This window comes from Astyanax mexicanus, chromosome 1 (assembly GCF_023375975.1).
Source record: "Astyanax mexicanus isolate ESR-SI-001 chromosome 1, AstMex3_surface, whole genome shotgun sequence".
Classification (NCBI taxonomy): Eukaryota; Metazoa; Chordata; class Actinopteri; order Characiformes; family Acestrorhamphidae; genus Astyanax; species Astyanax mexicanus.
Genome location: NC_064408.1, coordinates 130,789,928 through 130,811,965, shown reverse-complemented (window position 1 = coordinate 130,811,965; position 22,038 = coordinate 130,789,928). Strand labels below are relative to the sequence as shown.

Genomic DNA, 22,038 nt, shown 5'->3' with positions numbered 1-22,038 from the left:
AATGAAATAATGTTTTGTTTAATTGTTTAAATCTGTAAACGAAACTTAAATGTAATTAAAATTGGGTCGCTATGCTGTAAAAAAAACAAAAACAAGAACCAATCAACATGCAGAAATGAGGGTTAGCCCCGCCCACTGACATCTGATGGATGACGTTGACAGTTTTTTTCACACTTTTTCTTATTTTGCACTAAAAAATAATAAAGTACATGAACAGTACATAAACAAATAAACAAATAAAAACAGAAATAATTTCAATGTAATAATTAATTACATATAAAGGTTCCAATTCATTGTTTTTTTACATTAAAAAAAATAAAAATATATTTTTTTTCTTCATTTTTTATGTTATTTAGTTTTATTTGTATAATATTATCAGTAAAAATGATTATGTCTAGAGAAAAATGGATTGTTTAAAAGGGAAAATAAAATCAATAATGATAAAAATATATATTTTTTTCCTACCGGAAGTGTCGTGTGTGCTGCATCACCTGTGCGGTGACGTGTTTCCGGCTGTGTGTGTTTGTGTGCGCTGTGTGGGTTCTGTTGGGGTTCTGGGGGTTTTTCGGGTTCTGGTTCTGGTTCTGTCGGGTCTGGAGCGGAACCGGGACCGGGAGCGCGCGCTGGAGGTGCGGGCGGGTTTGGACCGGACTCTTATTATGGTGAATATTTGAGCGGAAGTGGGATTTTTATAGAGAATAAGAGGGTAAGTGCTGTAAACACAGCGAGCTCCTCCTCTTTATCATATAAATACAGCTTTATATCACTTTATTCACCATTTAAACACCTTTATTCACCTTTTACACACCTTTATTCACCATTTACACCATTTCATCATCCTTTATTCATCCTTTACTCATCCTTTATTTATACACCTTCAATAATACTGCTGCTGCTGTTACCCGGATGTTTCAACCTGCCTGGATACAGCTCTGACTCTTCACCTCCTTTATCACTCCTTTATTCTCATTTATTTCTCCTCTTTTTTCTCTTTATTCTTCTATTTCTCCTAATTATTCTCATTTATTTCTCTATTTCTCTCTTATATTTCTATTTCTGCTCCTCCTTTATCACTCCTTTATTCCTCTATTTCTCCTGCTTTATCACTTCTTTATTCCCCTATTTGTCCTCCTTTATTCTCCTTTATTCCTCTGTTTCGCCTCCCTTTTTCTCTTTATTCCTCATTTTCTCCTCCTCTATTCGCTTTTATTCATCTTTTTTCTCGTCCTCTATTCTCTTTATTCCTCTTTCTCTTCCTCTAATCTCCTTTATTCCTTTTCTCCTCCTTTGTTCCTTTTATTCCTCTATTTCTCTTCCTTTATCAATCCTTTTGGCCTCTAATTCCCCTCCTCTATTCCTCTGTTATTCCTCCTGTATTTTCTTTATTCTTCTATTTGTCCTTCTTTATTTTTCTTTATTTTTCATCCTTTACTCTTTTTATTCCTCAATTTCTCCTCCTTTTCTCCTTTATCACTCCTCTTTTCCCTCTCTCCACTCCTCTACTGTCTATTAATTATCTTTTCCTTCTTTATTCTGTCTGTTTTCTCCTCTGTATCCCGTCTTCCTGCTCTCTGGTCTGTAGCTGTGTTGTAAATGTGGCTTTTCTATTGGCTGTATAGCTGGTGGGTCTGTTCCAAACCGCTCCATGCTCCCTATCTAGTGCACCTTGTTAGTCATGAATTCGTGGCCTTCTCTCTCTCTCTCTCTCTCTCTCTCTCTCTTTCTCTCTCTCTTAATAAACATCTCTATTTATCTGTTACTCTGTGTTTTATATGATATATATCGCACCGTTTTCGCGCCTCCTACCTAGTGCCCTCAGTAGGGCGCATGGGGCGGTTTGGTATTCAGCCTGTAAAGCTTTACCGCTACCAGGCCTTACAGTACACACACTTATCTCTGTATTATATCTTCATTAATGCTTTATGTACTTTATTTCAGCTTTAATTCACATAAAGATCCTGTTTACATACCACATGATTATAACCATGTAGCTGCTGAGCTGAGTTTCAGTAACAACAATAATAATTCAGTAGTAGTTTAGTAGTAATTTAGTAGTAATTCATTAGTAGTTATTTTTTTTGTTCTGTAGCAATTCAGTGGTAGTTAAGTAGTAGTTCAGGAGTAATTCAGTAGTAGTTTATTTGTAGTTCTGTAGCAGTTAAGTAATCCAGTAGTAATTTAGTAGTAGTTCAGAAGTAATTCAGTAGTAGTTTATTTTTTTAGTTCTGTAGCAATTCAATAGTAGTTAGTAGTAGGTTAGCAGTAATTCAGTAGTAGTTAAGTAGTATGTGAGCAGTAACTCAGTAGTAGTTAGCAGAAATTCAGTAATAATTTAGTAGTAGTTTATTTTTAGTTCTGTAACATTTCAGCAATAGTTAAGTAAGAATTCAGTAGCAGTTTAATAGTAGGTAACAGTAATTCAGTAGTAGTTAGTTGGAAAGTCAGTAGTTAATCAGTAGTAGTTTATTTTTAGTTCTGTTGCAATTGAATTGTAGTTAAATAGTAGGTGAGCGGTAATTCAGTAGTAGTTTAGTAGTAGGTTAGCAGAAATTCAGTAATAGTTCAGTAATAATTCAGTTGTAGTTCAGTAGTAATTCAGTAGTAGTTTAGTAGCAATTCAGTAGTGATCTGAGAGTGTGTGTTAGTGCTGATCTGAGAGTGAGTGTGTGTTAGTGCTGATCTGAGAGTGAGTGTGTGTTAGTGCTGATCTGAGAGTGAGTGTGTGTTAGTGTTGATCTATCTGAGAGTGAGTGTGTGTTAGTGTTGATCTGAGAGTGAGTGTGTGTTAGTGCTGATCTGAGAGTGAGTGTGTGTTAGTGTTGATCTATCTGAGAGTGAGTGTGTGTTAGTGTTGATCTGAGAGTGAGTGTGTGTTAGTGCTGATCTGAGAGTGAGTGTGTGTTAGTGCTGAGCTGAGAGTGAGTGTGTGTTAGTGTTGATCTGAGAGTGAGTGTGTGTTAGTGTTGATCTGAGAGTGAGTGTGTGTTAGTGCTGAGCTGAGAGTGAGTGTGTGTTAGTGTTGATCTGAGAGTGAGTGTGTGTTAGTGTTGATCTGAGAGTGAGTGTGTGTTAGTGCTGAGCTGAGAGTGAGTGTGTGTTAGTGTTGATCTGAGAGTGAGTGTGTGTTAGTGTTGATCTGAGAGTGAGTGTGTGTTAGTGTTGATCTGAGAGTGAGTGTGTGTTAGTGCTGATCTGAGAGTGAGTGTGTGTTAGTGTTGAGCTGAGAGTGAGTGTGTGTTAGTACTGAACTGATGAACTAAGGCTGGTATTCAGTAGTAGTGATCTGAGAGTGAGTGTGTGTTAGTGCTGATCTGAGAGTGAGTGTGTGTTAGTGTTGATCTGAGAGTGAGTGTGTGTTAGTGCTGAGCTGAGAGTGAGTGTGTGTTCACTCGTAACTGTGACACCGACTCTCTAACTGTCACTCCTTTGCACGTCTCAGATCACTACTTTATGAAACTCAATGTTCATATTTCAAATAAACCCACAGCTACTCCTACTATGGTCTCGTTCCGCCGAAATCTTCGAGATCTCTCAGCAGACCAGTACTCCTCTCTGGTGACTGACAATATGCCTCCACCAGGCTCATTTTCATCACTCAATGTAAATGATGCCACTGACACTCTCTGCTCCACACTAAGCTCCTGTTTGGACAACCTCTGTCCTCTTACATCTCGAGCCATTAGCTCAAACAAACCGCAGCCATGGCTTAAAAATAACTCACTGAGGGAACTACGTTCCAAACTCGGAGCTGCCGAAAGAAAATGGCAAAAAAAGCAAAACCAGACAGACCTAAAAATCTACCAACTGCTCCTGGCTTCTTTTTCAGCCAGCATCACGACTGCTAAAGCTGAATTTTATCACAATAAATTCTGCTCTCTCACAGACTCCCGGAAACTATTTGCTACATTCAAAACACTACTCAACCCTCCGCCTCCTCCTCCGGCTACCTGCCTTACGGCTGAAGCTCTTGCCTCATTCTTTACTGGCAAAGTGGCGGCCATCAGCAACCAGTTTACTGATGCACAATGTAGCAGTCCTACTACATCCTCTACTGCCCGGTGTCCCTCCACCGAAGGCGTTGCTTTCTCCTCGTTCACTTCTCTCACTGAGAACGAGACACTGGCTCTCCTAACACGTAGCCGTCCTACTACGTGTCCGCTTGACCCAATTCCTTCAAACCTACTGCAAACTATCGCACCTGCAATCATTCCGGCTATTACTCACACGATCAATGCATCTTTAACTTCTGGTGTATTCCCCACTGCTTTCAAACAAGCACATGTGACACCACTGCTTAAAAAGCCTTCTCTCAACCCCGCCCAGGTTGATAACTACAGACCGGTCTCACTGCTACCCTTTCTCTCTAAAACACTAGAAAGAGCAGTTTTAAATCAGGTCTCTGGCTTCCTCTCCCAGAATGACCTTCTGGACCAGAACCAATCTGGGTTCAAAAAAGGACATTCTACCGAGACGGCTCTGTTGTCTGTGACTGAAGCGTTGAAAACGTTGAAAAGAGCTGCAGGTCAGTCCTCAGTGCTCATTCTGCTGGACCTCTCGGCCGCATTTGACACAGTCAACCATGACTTCCTCCTAACTATACTCTCAAACATGGGGATCGCAGATAATGTGCTGTCATGGTTCAGATCATACCTCACTGGGCGCTCGTTCAAGGTGTCGTGGCAAGGACAGCTGTCCTCAGCCCGCTCCTTATCCACTGGGGTTCCCCAAGGTTCGGTACTGGGACCCCTTCTCTTCTCCATATACACCACCTCTCTTGGTCAGGTTATCCGCTCACACGGATTTTCCTACCATTGCTTTGCTGATGACACCCAGCTATACCTGTCGTTCTCACCTGAAGATCACTCAATCTCTGCACGGATTTCGCAGTGTCTCTCTGACATATCCTCATGGATGCGGGAGCATCACCTTCAATTAAATCTCTCAAAGACTGAACTTCTGGTTATACCAGCAAAACCATCTTTTCAACACAAATTCTCTATAAGTATCGACTCTCTCTCTCTCTCACCGACAAAGGTTGCTAGGAACCTGGGTGTTCTGGTTGATGACCAACTCTCCTTCACGCACCATGTGGCCTCGGTTGCTCGGTCCTGCCGCTTTGCGCTCTATAACATCCGAAAAATTAGACCGTTCCTGACGCAACAGGCCACCCAACTCCTGGTGCAAGCAGTCGTCATCTCACGCCTCGACTACTGCAATGCCCTGCTAACTGGCCTCCCGGCCTGTGTAGTAAAACCACTCCAGATGATCCAGAATGCAGCAGCACGTCTGATCTTCAACCAGCCAAAACGGGCACATGTCACCCCGCTGCTCATTGAGCTCCATTGGCTACCAGTTGATGCTCGCATCAAATTCAAAACTCTTACAATCGCCTACAAGGTGATGTCAGAACAGGCTCCTTCCTACCTGCACTCGCTCCTGAAGGCTTACGCTACCTCCCGGCCGCTGCGCTCCTCCAATGAACGTCGCCTCGCTTTGCCAAACAAACATTCACACAAAGCAATCCAGACTGTTCTCATACAGAGTTCCCCAATGGTGGAACAAACTACCTTCCACTACCAGATCAGGAGAATCTCTCGCTATCTTTAAGAAACTCCTGAAGACTGAGCTCTTCAAAGAGCTCTTACTCTCCTAACACCTCTAACTAACTACCTTCTACTGCCAGATCAGGAGAATCTCTCACTATCTTTAATAAACTCCTGAAGACAGAGCTCTTCAAAGAGCACTTACTCTCCTAACACCTCTAACTAACTACCTTCTACTACCAGATCAGGAGAATCTCTCACTATCTTTAATAAACTCCTGAAGACAGAGCTCTTCAAAGAGCACTTACTCTCCTAACACCTCTAACTAACTACCTTCTACTACCAGATCAGGAGAATCTCTCACTATCTTTAATAAACTCCTGAAGACTGAGCTCTTCAAAGAGCTCTTACTCTCCTAACACCTCTAACTAACTACCTTCTACTACCAGATCAGGAGAATCTCTCACTATCTTTAATAAACTCCTGAAGACAGAGCTCTTCAAAGAGCACTTACTCTCCTAACACCTCTAACTAACTACCTTCTACTACCAGATCAGGAGAATCTCTCACTATCTTTAATAAACTCCTGAAGACTGAGCTCTTCAAAGAGCACTTACTCTCCTAACACCTCTAACTAACTACCTTCTACTGCCAGATCAGGAGAATCTCTCACTATCTTTAATAAACTCCTGAAGACAGAGCTCTTCAAAGAGCACTTACTCTCCTAACACCTCTAACTAACTACCTTCCACTACCAGATCAGGAGAATCTCTCACTATCTTTAATAAACTCCTGAAGACAGAGCTCTTCAAAGAGCACTTACTCTCCTAACACCTCTAACTAACTACCTTCCACTACCAGATCAGGAGAATCTCTCACTATCTTTAATAAACTCCTGAAGACAGAGCTCTTCAAAGAGCACTTACTCTCTTAACACCTCTAACACACTAACTACTTCTAACCTCATTTTCTTCTTCCTCTCCTTCACTCCTCTATCCTATTATTCCCCTTTGACCTCCTTTTATCCCTATCCAAAGATGTTTTACCTTTAAACTTATTTTACATTGTACTTGACTATTGTAAGTCGCTTTGGACAAAAGCGTCTGCCAAATGTAATGTAATGTAATGTAATGTGTTAGTGCTGAGTTGATGAACTAAGGCTGATTGATATTCAGTAGTAGTGATCTGAGAGTGAGTGTGTGTTAGTGTTGATCTGAGAGTGAGTGTGTTTTAGTGCTGATCTTAGAGTGAGTGTGTGTTAGTGCTGAGCTGGTTTATGGTGGTAGACCGCCCAGTTTCCGTTCTTCAGTGAAACGCTGGTGCTGCAGTACTTTCTCTTTCGGTTTAGACTGCAGGTCTCGGTTCAGATCAGATCACAAGTGCGTGTTCACGAGGATTCTCCTGATCTTTATGGACTGTTCTGGAATTATAAAGACCCAGAGGAACAGAGAACCCTGAGAAACTGGTGAGAAACTGGTGAGAAACTGGTGAGAAACTGGTGAGAAACTGGTGAGAAACTGGTGAAAAACTGGTGAGACAGATTTCATCACTGTTACACTGTTTACAGATATCATTACAGTATCAGTTCTGTTAGTAGTGATCTGAATAATCAGCAGTAACTGTGCTCAGGGCATTATTACATTATAGTGATGGTGATTATTGTGATTATGAAGATTATAGTGATTATTGTTATATAATACTTGTGCTGTTGTGATGTTTTAGAACTAGTTTGGTTGGTTGTATCCGTTTGTTTGGGTGCTCAGTGCTGGAGAATTATGGGTAAGGAATGTTACAGCACCGGCTGGAGCTGATTCCAGTTTAGCCACGCCTCCTGACCTTTAGACCCGAGAGACTGAAGTTCAGATTAGATCTGTAATCTATAATCTGATATGAGTAATATTTATTGATCTACACATAAGGCTGGACTGTGTGAAAATAATTATCACTTTTTATTTTTGGTTGCAATTATGTAAAAGGTGTCAAAAAAAGTAACATTTGAATATTAATACCAAATTTAAGGTACTGTACCTGTATCAACAATAAAAAGAGATACTGTCATTGTTTTAAACAGTCTAGTTGTGTCTCTTGTATGAATAAGTGCTCCGGTGTTTCTGTTTAGCCCTGCTTTAGTTCACTGGATTAGTGATCTCTGAAGAAAGACAGGTTTTGGGTAGTGATGCGATGATCCACTTTTTTCAGCTTCGATACGATTCCGATATAAAACTGATATAAAACTAACGATACAGATACAAATACAGATTCTTTTAGTTTATTATTAGAACTATTATTAAGGTTATATAGTAAGGCTGAAACAGAGCACCCAGCCCTTTGAAGAGTAACGTTATACAGAAGTGCATTTAATGTAAATACATTCCAAACTCCAAAATTTATTTGACACACTTTATATACAAACACACAATAACTTTCTTTCAAATTAAACATCTTTATGTTTAATAAATATTTTTAAAAATTAAATATTAAATACAGGGCTCTAGACTAATTTTTTGCACTGGTTGCGCAGGAGACTTTTATTTTGACACGTAGCGGAGAGTGGATTAGCTGCAATAGCTAACGGCTAACCGCAACTCTAACTGTATTTTCGAGCTGAATTAATCACTGTTTTGTGTTTTTAATAACAGATTGATTTATTAGTGCTGGTTAGAGTGGGGAGGATCTGGGATTTGATTTTAGAAGTCGATTATGACTGTAGTCCATTTAAGATAGTTATTTATTACATTTACAGTGTTGGAATGCAGCTGTCAACCCGATGCTAGCTAGACTAACAGACTGCAGATCTTAATGGAGATGCTAACAGCTAACTGGCGATGCTAACTGTGTTAGCGAACTAAATTAATCACTGTTTTTAATAACAAATGTGTGTTTTAGTGCTGGTTAGTGTAGTTTGTAGAGTCTGTGGTTTTATTGGATATGTGGATTATGACTATAGTTTACTTCAGACTGTATTTATAATACCTTTACAATACCAAAATGCAGCTGCTGTCAGTTCAGTGCTAATGCTAATGCTAGCTAGGCTAACAGACTGCTGGTGTTAATCTGTTGTCTAATATTACATGTAGCCGTTCTGCTGTTCGGGGTTTATAAAGTGAAAAATCTCCAGATAATCAATATTTTTCTGTAGATAAACAGCGAAAGTAACTCAGTCAGCCGCAGACTGAAGCTGCTGGGGGTTCAGGGTAAACTGTGGAACTGGAATCCGGATCAGGGATGCTTTTTGTGTTAAACATTACAGTGGATTTATTGTTCAGTTGTGTGGACTGGAATGTGGACTGGAATATGGATCGGTAAGTGGAACGGCAGCGCTCGCCAAATATCTGATTCGTTAAATTACGTCAATATCGGCCCCGATACTGATATTGTATTGGGTCGGTCCCATCTCTAGTTTTGGCTCTTGCTCATGAATATTCATACATGCAAATATTTCGCCTCTGATTGGCTAACCGCAGATAACCTCCCACATCCTCCCTGCAGCATTGATAACGTTTCTTTCAGCTAAACGAGCACTACTAAACTCGTGATTCGGTGCAGTTTCACCATGTTGATGTCTATATACGAAGTCTATATAGAGTCTATATACGCTCTATATCATAAAATCCGATGTGACTTGCGCTGCTTCGACCGGTGTTCTGTCCAGTTGTGCTGCCTTGTCAAATCGCGCTCCCATAGTGTTTATTTAAGGTCTCGGTAAAATGCACAATCAACCGGAGATCCAATTTAAACCTATAGTTACTTACACAATATAGCTAATGTTAACTAGCTGTGTTAAATAAGCTGTAAATAGAGCTGTTAGCTACTCCTTAGCTAGCTAGCTCCTAATGCTGTAGCCCGAGTTTTAGCTCCGCCTGTGGGCGGTCCTGAGCTGAGGTAGGCGGGGCCATGAACTCACTGTTTGATGCCGACACCCTAACGTCTCTCTGATCAACTCGTATTTCTGAGGATTTCCTTTTTTAGTGACTGCAGACAGTGGAGGCTGTTTTTTTGACGTTTCGGTACTCTGTAATACCGAGACATTTTGTTCGTTGCCTTTTGTGGAATCGATTTCGATTCCCAGCCCTAATCTACACATACAGAAGCAGAGTGTAACTCGTGTGTAACTCATGTAACGCTGCAACATGCCAGACGTCTCAGATTTCAGAGAGCTGTAGAGGTTCCTAATGTTCCCCCTGTGATAATCCATCCCATAATAATTGTGATAAACTGATAAATACTTTATTAATACCTCTAACGGCTTGGAGAATAAGATATTGTAATTTTTTGACTTACTTGTGCCATAGAACAAACTTATAAAAGAGAAATATCTCTTTTAAATACTTAAACTTTGAGTATTTAAAAAAGAAAAAAAAATAAGAGATCAAATAAAAACAATGAGTTTCTTTGATTTTATCAAATTGAAAACCTCTGGAATATAATCAAGAGGAAGATGGATGATCACAAACCATCAAACCACCAAACTGAACTGCTTGAATTTTTACACCAGGAGTAAAGCAGCATAAAGTTATCCAAAAGCAGTGTGTAAGACTGGTGGAGGAGAACATGATGCCAAGATGCATGACAAAAACTCTGATTAAAAACAGGGTTATTCCACCAAATATTGATTTCTGGACTCTTAAAACTTTATGAATATGAACTTGTTTTCTTTGCATTGTTTGAGGTCTTTCTCATTTTCTGTAAATAAATGCTCTAAATGAGAATATTTTTATTTGGGAGAAATGTTGTCTGTAGTTTATAGAATAAAACAGCAATGTGATTTATGTGTTTCAGTTTCAGTTCCAGTATGGAGTCTCCTCTGGTGGATGATGATATCTGTATCCTGAAGCACGAGACGGCGTACGTGGCGGAGAGTCCGGTGGCCGCGTGCTCGGGCGATGAGTCTGTGGCGTCGCACTTCGCGCTGGTGACGGCGTACGAGGACATAAAGAAGCGGCTGCGGGACACCGAGAGAGAGAACACACTGCTGCGCAAACGCGTCAAACAGCTGGAGGACAAGGTCAGCTCCAATCACTCAGACACACCTCTTTTAGGCTATATTCACTCCTACCTTCCTCCTGTCTGGTTTAAACAGCAGCAGAGCTTCTGAATATATCTACACTGATGGGCGTGGTGTTCTGGAAATGAGGTGTGTTCAGGTACATTTCTGGAGTTTTATCTTGTTTATCTTGGTAACAGAAAACACAGGAGCTCCACTGACTGAATACAACCTAGACAGACGCCAACAGTCAGACGCTCATCGCTATCTCGTAACACAGGCGCTGTGCCGAGCCGAGCGTACACCCCCACTTATTGTTTGTTGGACACGTCCAGGTAGCTGCACCATTAAAATAGCAATCCACCAAAGACAGAGCTCACCTGGTCTACTCTTAAAGAGAATGATGAGCAAGAGACACTCTGATTGGTTTATTATTTTACGTTACGCCCAAAATTAATTAACCACACCCATGATTAATTCAGAGAATTAGTATTTTAAGCTGCATAAGGTGTACTTTTCCCGTCGTTACGATAGCAAAGACGCACTGACACACCCTAAATCAAGCTGTATGGTGCACAGCTCGCCTATAGATCACTAAAACACGGCCCAGTGAGCGTTTTACAGGGTAAATAATGGTTTTATTAATGATTTTTATTGCTGAGTGTATTATAACATTTGTTTATTGTGTGTTTAGCTGTTCAGACCTGAAGCTCCGCCCTCTGAGGGACCGCAGTACATGAATAAAGCTTTTAGTGCTTATAGAGGAATCTACATGGAGAAGAAGGACCTGCAGGCCGAGCTCAATAAACTGGTACACACACATTACACACACACACACACTACTGTTTAAGTCATTTTTATTAATCAATACAATTATAATATATATATTTAATAATAATATATATAATTATTCAACATTTTTTTTGGATTAATCACAACAACGTTCTGTGATTAATTGTATTTAATCCGACTTTTTCGTCTTCTTAAGGCTACATTTTAATAATGGATAATATGACAAATAAAAATTGCAGATTAAATAGATATAGGAGCAAAAAACAATATTCCGGAGATTTTAGAAATCAAATCCACAGAAAAGTCCCCCAAAAATAACATAACATTTACAAATAATTCACAAAAATACACATTAAATTTACAAGTACAAATTACAAAAATTCCACAGTTATTTTGAAAAAAAAAAAAATCCACATGAAGTCCACAAAAACTAAAATTTACAAATAATTTCTCATTAATAGATTAAAATAAATCACAAAGAATCCCCAGAAAAATAAACAAAAAAACACAAAGAAAGCCACATAAAATCCACTGAAAAAGACATAAAAACACACATTAAATTTACAAATACACTAAACAAAATCCACAGTAAAATTAACAAAAAAACACAGAAAATCACAAAAATCCACTAAAATAACGACAAATCACATAAATCCACAAAAAACGCAAAAAAATAAAGAGAAAATTCACAAAAGATATTTTTTCTGTTTTTACTCTGTTCTCTTATGATTCTTAACATTTTTAGAAACACTTTTGGGACAAAATTAACTCCATAGGTTTTACTGTGTAAGACTTTTTAAATTACAGTAAAGTGTTTGAACACAGTGAGACTAGTAACATAATATTTTCACCTCTGAATGACGATAGAGCTAAAGCTTAGTTAGCGGCTAATGCTAATACTGCTCCAGTCTGGGTGCTGGAGAACTAAACTGAAACTCCTGTATAACTCTGTACTTCAGCAGAGCGGCTTTACTGCTCCTTAATACCTGACTGATAGAATTCATACATAAGGAGCACCGGATTATAAGGAGCTCTGATGATTTTGGGGAAAATTAAAGGATTTTAAGTGCAAAAAATAGGATATATATGTAAGTGTGTGTGTGTGTGTGTGTTTGTAGAAGAAGGAGCGGGTGGAGGCGGAGCGGATGCTGCAGGATCAGCTGCAGAGTAAAGAGCTGGAGATCCTGCAGCTGAGATCAGAGCTGGAGACCAGCCAGGGTACGTTCTGTTCTACTGCTTTACATTAGAGCTGCCCCAGCCATACGTCAGTGATGCAGCCCGGGACTCTCAGATACAGTACAAATATCTATCCCTCTCTCTGTTTATCTCTCTCTCTCTCTTTATCTCTTTGTGTTTTCTCCCTCCATCATGTGGGGGGGTGATCTTAGCCAGTGCAGGCCTCTGTTAGGTTATAGCAGTAACAGGGTTAGCATGTAGCGCTAATTCTGGATGGGTACAGTAGGAGGCGCTCTTTCCCCTCATCATTCAAGACTTCATATAAAAACTGCATAAGTAATAATGCAGTAATAGAAACAGTATTGTTATTATATATTTTATATTTAATATATATTTGCATATTCTGGTTGGTGTGGTGTAGTGGATAACACCACCGCCTGCCAGGGAGCTACCACACCATGTGGGACACTGGGGTTCAATTCCTGGTCAAGGGGACTGAATCCTGAGTCCTTGGGCTAGACTCCTAACACTAATGTGTGTGTGTGTATGTGTGTGTGTGTGTGTATTGTGTGTATTTAGTGATGAAGAGTCTGAATGAGACGCAGGATTACTGGCAGGTGGAGCGCAGCAGCAGCAGCTGCAGTACTGAAGTTCACCTGCAGGAGGAGCTGGAGCGACTGCGTCTGGAGAACATCCACCTGCACCAACTCTGTACCTCCACCTCACAGGTAACACCTCACACCTCCACCTCACACCTCCACCTCACAGGTAACACCTCACACCTCTACCTCACACCTCCACCTCACAGGTAACACCTCACACCTCTACCTCACACCTCCACCTCACACATCACACCTCCACCTTACAGGTAACACCTCACACCTCCACCTCACACCTCCACCTTACAGGTAACACCTCACACATCACACCTCACAGGTAACACCTCACACCTCCACCTCACACATCACACCTCCACCTTACAGGTAACACCTCACACCTCCACCTCACACCTCCACCTCACACCTCACTGGTAACACCTCACACATCACACCTCCACCTTACAGGTAACACCTCACACCTCCACCTTACAGGTAACACCTCCACCTTACAGGTAACACCTTACACCTCCATCTCACACCTCTACCTCACACCATCTCACACCTCCACCTTACAGGTAACACCTCACAGGTAACACCTTACACCTCCATCTCACACCTCTACCTCACACCTCACAGGTAACACCTCACACCTCCATCTCACACCTCCACCTTACAGGTAACACCTTACACCTCATAGGTAACACCTGAGGTAAATCATGGATCTCTTGGACAGTTGTGTAGTGTAAACTACTAAAAGACGCCCTGCAAATATTTGTCATGCTAGATATCTGACTCAGTCAGCGACTGGGAGCCAAGAACAGTGGCTGCATACTGCCAATGGAATTACGGAGAAAAAGAAACCACAAGTCCAAAACGTACCTCACATCCCCAAACACAACACTGCAGAGCATCACTGGACTCTAAAGCCGTGGGGGCGTGTCCTCTGCAGTGACCAATCACGCTTCTCTGTCTGGCAATCAGCCTTTATCTAAACTTGTACTACATTGACTACATTGAGGATGGTCCTCGTTTACAGTGAAGCCGGGCCGATAGACAGAGAAGATATTATCAAAGAAAAAGAATAAATGAGTAAATAAATAAAAGGAGCCTGTATTTTTACAAGATATTATAAAACAAGATGTAAAACAAATAAGATAAAAATAAAATATCGATAAAATCAAAAGGAAACCACAGATGAATTATGGTAATTTTGTGTGTGTGTGTGTGTGTGTGTTTATTCAGGGTATTTCAGACCTTAGTTCAGACGTTCAGAGTGAGGACAGCCAGGAGGGGGCGACAAACTGCAGGTAAGTACTCAGAATGAACTTTTATTCATATACAGCTCTGGAAAAAAAAATAACAGTCCTCTTAAAAATGATGAGTTTCTTTGATTTTACCAAATTGAAAACCTCTGGAATATAATCAAGAGGAAGACGGATGATCACAAACCATCAAACCACCAAACTGAACTGCTTGAATTTTTGCACCAGGAGTAAAGCAGCATAAAGTTATCCAAAAGCAGTGTGTAAGACTGGTGGAGGGGAACATGATGCCAAGATGCATGAAAAAAACTGTGATTAAAAACCAGGATTATTCCACCAAATATTGATTATTTCTGAACTCTTAAAACTTTATGAATATGAACTTGTTTTCTTTGCATTATTTGAGGTCTGAAAGCTCTGCATCTTTTTTGTTATTTAAGTCATTTCTCATTTTCTGTAAATAAATGCTCTAAATGAGAATATTTTTATTGGGAATTTGGGAGAAATGTTGTCTGTAGTTTATAGAATAAAACAACAATGTTCATTTTACTCAAATATAAACCTATAAATAACAAAATCAGAGAAACTGATTCAGAATCTGAAGTGATCTCTTCATTTTTTAACAGAGCTGTATATATATATATATTTATAAGTGTATAATCACACAATCACTCTAGTTCCACCTTAATAGTTCTCACTGACTGCAGCAGTAACTCAGCATGACTTATTAATAATAATATAATATATAATGTGAATTAATGAAATAATAATAAATTATGTTCATCATGCAAAATGTTAATTATAAACACAAACTATTATATATAGAAATGATTAAAGCTTCATGGTAAATAATAGAGTACTTGTGTATGGCTTTAGTGTACAGCCGACCACTAGAGGGGGCTGGTTAACCAGTCGGTGTTATCTGTGTGTGTGTATATATAGTGTGTGTGTGTGTGTATATATAGTGTGTGTGTGTGTGTGTGTTTATAGTGTGTGTGTGTGTGTGTATTAATGAATCATAATTAATATAAGTAATAGTATTTTTTTAGTAATTAGATGCATGTTCTACACAAATGGAAAAATGCAGTGAAATAAAATAGGGGTACAGTTCATATTCTCAAAACCTCAAGAATAAAAGTAAGTTCAGTGTTTAAAAATGATATTATTATTATTTATTATAAGTTTTAACATATTATGCTTTGTTTGTGCATCAACTGGCACCATAAAAATGAAAAATATACTTTTAAATCACAGTTTTCTAATAGTTTTTCTATAAAAAATCAGAAAAACATTGTTTAATTGATTAAACGCTTGTGAAAAACTGTGTTAATTATTCAGCTAAATGTTGCAAACTGTTCTATTTAATTACGTGAGAAACCCATAGTGGATAATTCTGAGTTTATATCCACATATCGTACAATAAATCAATGATGTGATTACCGTTACAGGCCTGCATCACAGTTTTATTACAGTGAACATTATTTTTTTATTTTCTATGTATTATCTGTATGGTTTTGTGGGCGGGGCTTTCATAAATGATCCTATTAGTGGTATTATATTGATAATTGATTATTAATGATTAAATTACTCTGTATTTATTAGTTTATTAGTTCTGGTTCTATTTGCTTCTCATATTAAACATATATTGTATTTATTAACATTAAAACAGCAGTCCCCGAGGTTTTTAAGATTTTTATTTCGGTTAAATTAAAGTAGAATAGCTGAGGAGGGAGGGGCTAAATATTGTAATTAGCTCTACGAGTGTCCTGATATATGATATACTTCCCCACAGAGTGTGATATATATATATATATATATTATTTGAGTGGTCTGGTAGGTTTATTGGATGTATTTAGTCTTTACATTTCGACAGAATTTTAAAAAAAATGAACAGAACATTATTAAATAAACCTAATTTATTTACACTAAACTGCTTTAAAAGTCTCATTCCATCATTTTTTCATTTATTTTAAAATGTGTAGTTGTGTCTCTAGTATGAATGAAGCTATGTGAGCTGATTTTAGTGATCCAGTATAACACTGTTTTAGTCTGGTGGTCGAGTGGACAAGGAGAAACGATAGGATTTCATTTGCTCATGAATATTCATACATGCAAACATACAGTTTGCCTCTGATTGGCTAACAGCACTGCGACACCAGGACGCAGCGAAACGGACAACAGTTTTAAAATAAAGACATTTTTACACTAATAACAGTCTTTACAACATGTGTAATAATGCCCTGCTAAGTGCAGTTCAGCCACTGATCTAGTCTTAGAGTCTCTGTAAAACAACAAATCCACCGGAGATCCTATTTAAACCTATAGTTACTTACACACAGAGGTGGGTAGAGTCCAGATCCAGAAAGTAAAAATACACCAAAACCTTGGGGTGGATTTTTACTTTTAACTAGTGTAAACAGAACTGTTTTAAACTGTTTATCTCAATTGTACTTGGCTGGTGGTGTTTTTCCTCCATAGACTAATTCTAACCATTTGTTTCTTTGCTCTGAATTACTGGGTAAAGTATATAAACGCTGATGTGTTATTCGCACAAATAACACAGGAATGAACTGCATGCTGTTCCTAGAGCTGTTAGCTGTTAGCTAGAGACACACTGTTTGGTTTGTTCAGTGCCGGTGACGGTGGCGTGTTCTGTGCCGGGTCCCGCAGGTCGGTGGCGGCGGCGGGGGTGATGAGGTCGTATGAGGAGCTCTGCAGTGAGATGTCCCGCCTCCGCTCGTTACTGAGCGACCAATCCCAGCTGATGAAGAAGCTCCGAGATAAACCGCTGCCCCCGGTGCTCCGGAGAGGTCACTACAACACACACACACACACACACACAAATATATATTAATTAAAATATATATTATTAAGTGTGTTTGAAGCATGATTTTGTATGGGTTAAATTTTATTTTGTATGTTTAGTTTCGGTTTCTCTCTGCAGTTTAGCGAGTTTAGAACACTAAAGCCTGCCAATCAAAATGCGTCATCTTTGAATCTTAGGAACCACTTGACGAACCTTAGCAACATCACAGCAACCACCTAGAAAACCGTAGCAACTGCCTAGGAACTACTTAGCAAACACCTTGATAGGATAGCAGCCACCTTGCAAAGACCTAGTAAAATCTTAGCAGCCGCCTGAATTACCTTAGCAACTGCCTAGCAACCATTTAGCAACACTACAGCAGGCACCTGGAATACCTTAGCAACAACTTGACCAACTGTAGCAACATCACAGCAACCACAACCTGGGAAACCTTGGCAACTGTTTAGCGACACTTTAGCAAGCAGCTTGAATAGGATAGCAACCACCCAGCAAAGACTTAGTAAACTCTTAGCAGCCACCTGAAATACCTTAGCAACTGCCTAGCAAAGACTTAGTAAACTCTTAGCAGCCACCTGAAATACCTTAGCAACCACTGGATGAAACATAGCAACATTACAGCAACCACTTAGCAACTGCCTAGCAACACCCTAGTAAACACCTTGAATAGAATATCAACCACCCAGTAAAGATCTAGTAAAACCTTATATAAAGAACAGGGAAAAGTCTATTTGAAGAAGGTTTTTTTGGATGGATATAATATGTAGAGAAAGTAAAACACTGCGTTCCCACCTGTAAAACATGGTGGTGGTAGTATCCTGGTTTGAGCCTGTTTTGTGACTCAGCATCTGGGCCAGAATGGCTTGGATTCATTGGTGGATGAACAAAGAATTCTGAATTATATCTGATAATTCTAAAGGAAGATGTCTGAGCATCTGTCCATCAGCTGAATATAAAGAGGAGGTGGGTCATGCAACAAGACAATGACCCAAAGCATGCAAGCCATTCTACCAAAGAATAAAGTTAATGTTTTAGAATGAAGCCAAGTCAAAGTCCTGATCATTAAATGATCAGGACTTTGAAAGCCCAGATTCCAGGAATCTGGAAGCTCAAGTTCCAGATTAATGCTTGCAATCATTTTCCTCAATAAATAAATGAGGGAGTGTAGTATTTTGGGTTTCGTTTGTTTAACTGGTTTCTCTTTATCTACTTTTAGCTCATGTTCTAATGTTTTAGATCATGTTCATGCAGAAATATAGAATAATCTAAAGGGTTCACAGACACAGTATTGTAAAGGGTTTGTGTGGTCATGAAAAACCTGGAAAAGTCATGAAATTTGAAAATAGCAATAATTTCCAGGTCTGGATACGTTTTGGAAAAATAAGAATACCCAAAAAGTTTTGCGAAAGTCATGGAAATTTGGTCTACAAATCTTTCAGTATTAATTCAGTAATTTAGCCTGTAGCCAATGGAGCTCTCAGGATCTGACACACGTTTTATTATTATTTAATATTCATTTCAGGCTTACCATAATCAATTTTAATTATATTTTTAGTTTGTTTTTGGTTTCATTGTCCATTTCTGCACCCTTTTAAAAATCTATTAGAATTTGCTTTAAAAGTCATGATAAGATCATGGAAATGTACTGATTAAAGGTGTATAAACCCTGATTATATATGTAGTGTAAGGCTGGGTTAATTGTGAATACAGTAATAAGTGTTGGGACGCTCTGAGCCCCTGGTTTTTACCGGGTTGTGTCGGCTCGTGTTTGGGCTCATGAATGTTTAGATGAGGTGAATCCGGCGCCGGTCCGATCGAGCGTGTATCTGATGCAGGAAGAGCGGCGGGTGATTGTATATAAATTCAGACAGGCGTATATATTTATATACACACGGCCCGGCGTATGAAGTTAGCGGATGAAAAACACATCAGTGGGTTTTTATATTCCTGCTTTCCAATCAGAGGCGGCGGAGCGTGAGGAGCGGCGAGCGGGAGAGAGGGAGTTAGTATTCGGGAGGAGCTGGAGGTGTAAATTACAACAGTGTTAAATAAAGAGCAGCTGCATCTTCATTCCAGACGCTGGAGATACCCACGCCTAGAGTTCAGCGCTAAAAACCCGTATCACCACACCAGGCCCAGAAACCCACAACATTTCCTATTCTATCTCCATTTACAACACTCAGAAATGATGAAACTGGCTCTCATCAAGTTGCTGCTGTTGAGTTGTATTAGTACACCAGTCTAGTTCAATTTCCATTTACAACAGTCTCAGAAATGATGAAACAGGCCCTCATCAACACTGTAGAATTGTATCAATACACCATTCTAAGACATAAAAAATAGTTCCATTTCCAACTATTGGAAATGATGAAACTGGCTCTAATCAGCACTGTTGAGTTGTATTAGTACACCAGTCTAAGAAACCCAGAACACTTACTATTCCATTTCCATTACAACAATCGGAAATGATAAAACTGGCTCTCATCAGGACCATTGAGTTGTATCAGTACACCAGTCCGAGAAATCCAGACAATTTCCTATTCTATTTCCATTTACAACAGTCAGAAATGATGAAACTGGCTCTCATCAAGGCTGTTGAGTTGTATCAGTACACAAGTCTAAGAAATACAAAACATTTCCAATTGCATTTCCAGCAATCGGAAACGATGAAACTGACTCAGGATGTTGATAGGTGGTTGTTAGGATGTTGATGGGTGGTTGTTAGGATGTTGATGGGTGGTTGTTAGGATGTTGATGGGTGGTTGTTAGGATGTTGATGGGTGGTTGTTAGGATGTTGATGGGTGGTTGTTAGGATGTTGATGGGTGGTTGTTAGGATGTTGATGGGTGGTTGTTAGGATGTTGATGGGTGGTTGTTAGGATGTTGATGGGTGGTTGTTAGGGTGTTGCTCGGTGGTTGTTAGGATGTTGATGGGTGGATGTTAGGATGTTGATGGGTGGATGTTAGGATGTTGATGGGTGGTTGTTAGGATGTTGATGGGTGGTTGTTAGGATGTTGATGGGTGGTTGTTAGGGTGTTGCTCTGTGGTTATTAGGATCTTGCTCGGTGGTTGTTAGGATGTTGATGGGTGGTTGTTAGGATGTTGATGGGTGGTTGTTAGGGTGTTGCTCTGTGGTTGTTAGGATCTTGCTCGGTGGTTGTTAGGATGTTGATGGGTGGTTGTTAGGATGTTGATGGGTGGTTGTTAGGGTGTTGCTCGGTGGTTGTTAGGATGTTGATGGGTGGTTGTTAGGATGTTGATGAGTGGATGTTAGGATGTTGATGGGTAGTTGTAAAGATGTTGATGGGTGGTTGTTAGGGTGTTGCTCGGTGGTTGTTAGGGTGTTGCTAGGTGGAGTTTGGTGTATGTATGATAATGTAACTCTAATTCTGTATCTCCTCAGCTGCCTCGGCTCTACCGGTGCAGTGTTTGGACGATGTGCAGAAGAACTCCTCCCCCGTTAGAGTGACCGCCCCCCGCCCCCCCAGCGCACCCCCCCTCCCCTCCAGCGTGGGACGTCCCACTGCGGCCGAGGGTCTTCAGGAGAGCTCCTGGAAGTCGACGTGGCCCCTGCAGCGCCCCGCCCCCCTCGGCAGCCCCGCCGGACCCTCCACCCCCCTCAGCCACAGCTCCCCCTCCCTGGAGGACGGGTCCTGGTCCATCCCCAGCCACCCCCGGCCCAGCGACGCCCTCTTCTGGGAGGGGCCAAAGTCCAGCGGCTCCAGCTCTGATTGGGCCAGGCCGTACTGACTGGCAAGCCCCGCCCCCAACGCAAAGACGCCTTACCTGCCTTAAGAGCACCGGCCTCTCTGACAGGGTTGCCAGATTGCTTTAAAATCAGTTTCTCGATCTCCCTCTCCAGGCTCCGCCCACTTACGTTTTCTTCCATCCCATTTAGCCCTAATGAGAGACTGTAGCTCCGCCCCCTCCGCGTATAACATCACAATACCTACATTGAGTGTTATTAATATACAGCTCTGGAAATAAGTATAAAAATAAAAGAGATTTTGCTATTTATAGGTTTATATTTGAGTAAAATGAACATTGTTGTTTTATTCTATAAACTACAGACTACATTTCTCCCAAATTCCAAATAAAAATATTCTCATTTAGAGCATTTATTTACAGAAAATGAGAAATGGCTGAAATAACAAAAAAGATGCAGAACTTTATTTCATGCATCTTGGCATCATGTTCTCCTCCACCAGTCTTACACACTGCTTTTGGATAACTTTATGCTGCTTTACTCCTGGTGTAAAAATTCAAGCAGTTCAGTTTGGTTTAATGGCTTCTGATCATCCATCTTCTTCCATTAGAAAAAAAACTCTGAATGTTTAATCATGTAAGATGTAAGTTGGTCACAAACCATCAAACCACCAAACTGAACTGCTTGAATTTTTGCACCAGGAGTAAAGCAGCATAAAGTTATCCAAAAGCAGTGTGTAAGACTGGTGGAGGAGAACATGATGCCAAGATGCAGGAAACTAAAACTGTGATTAAAAACCAACCAGGATTATTCCACCAAATATTGATTATTTCTGAACTCTTAAAACTTTATGAATATGAACTTGTTTTCTTTGCATTATTTGAGGTCTGAAAGTTCTGCATCTTTTTTTGTTATTTCAGTCATTTCTCATTTTCTGTAAATAAATGCTCTAAATGAGAATATTTTTATTTGGAATTTGGGAGAAATGTTGTCTGTAGTTTATAGAATAAAACAACAATGTTCATTTTACTCAAACATAAACCTATAAATAGCAAAATCAGAGAAACTGATTCAGAAACTGAAGTGCTCTCTTTAATTGTTAATAGAGCTGTTTATTAAGTATAATAGCATTTAGAATATTCTATAAATGT

At 39.8% G+C, this 22,038-nt stretch overlaps 1 protein-coding gene across 2 annotated transcripts; it reads left to right on the top strand.

Annotated features, from left to right (window-relative positions):
- Nucleotides 1-503: 503 nt before the first annotated feature.
- Nucleotides 504-21,263, top strand: azi2 (5-azacytidine induced 2). 2 transcript variants are annotated; one of them, XM_049469167.1, is made up of 8 exons: nucleotides 504-706; nucleotides 10,323-10,548; nucleotides 11,222-11,338; nucleotides 12,438-12,537; nucleotides 13,075-13,223; nucleotides 14,337-14,401; nucleotides 17,027-17,166; nucleotides 20,585-21,262. In XM_049469167.1, exons 2-8 carry the CDS (start codon nucleotides 10,336-10,338, stop codon nucleotides 20,929-20,931), a joined length of 1,131 nt encoding a protein of 376 aa, XP_049325124.1. In that variant the 5' UTR covers nucleotides 504-706; nucleotides 10,323-10,335; the 3' UTR covers nucleotides 20,932-21,262. The 2 variants fall into 2 exon arrangements, with proteins under 2 accessions (XP_049325124.1, XP_049325125.1); XM_049469168.1 differs by lacking the exon at nucleotides 504-706 and adding an exon at nucleotides 6,730-7,008 and having other exon boundaries at nucleotides 20,585-21,263.
- The last annotated feature ends 775 nt before the right edge of the window (nucleotides 21,264-22,038 follow it).

Bases quoted from the DNA above. Each gene is read 5' to 3' on its own strand.
- azi2 (XM_049469168.1), top strand. From the start codon at position 10,336: ATGGAGTCTCCTCTGGTGGATGATGATATCTGTATCCTGAAGCACGAG. The intron at 10,549-11,221 runs GTCAGCTCCAAT...TTGTGTGTTTAG, and splicing joins TCAAACAGCTGGAGGACAAG to CTGTTCAGACCTGAAGCTCC. The intron at 13,224-14,336 runs GTAACACCTCAC...GTGTTTATTCAG, and splicing joins TCTGTACCTCCACCTCACAG to GGTATTTCAGACCTTAGTTC.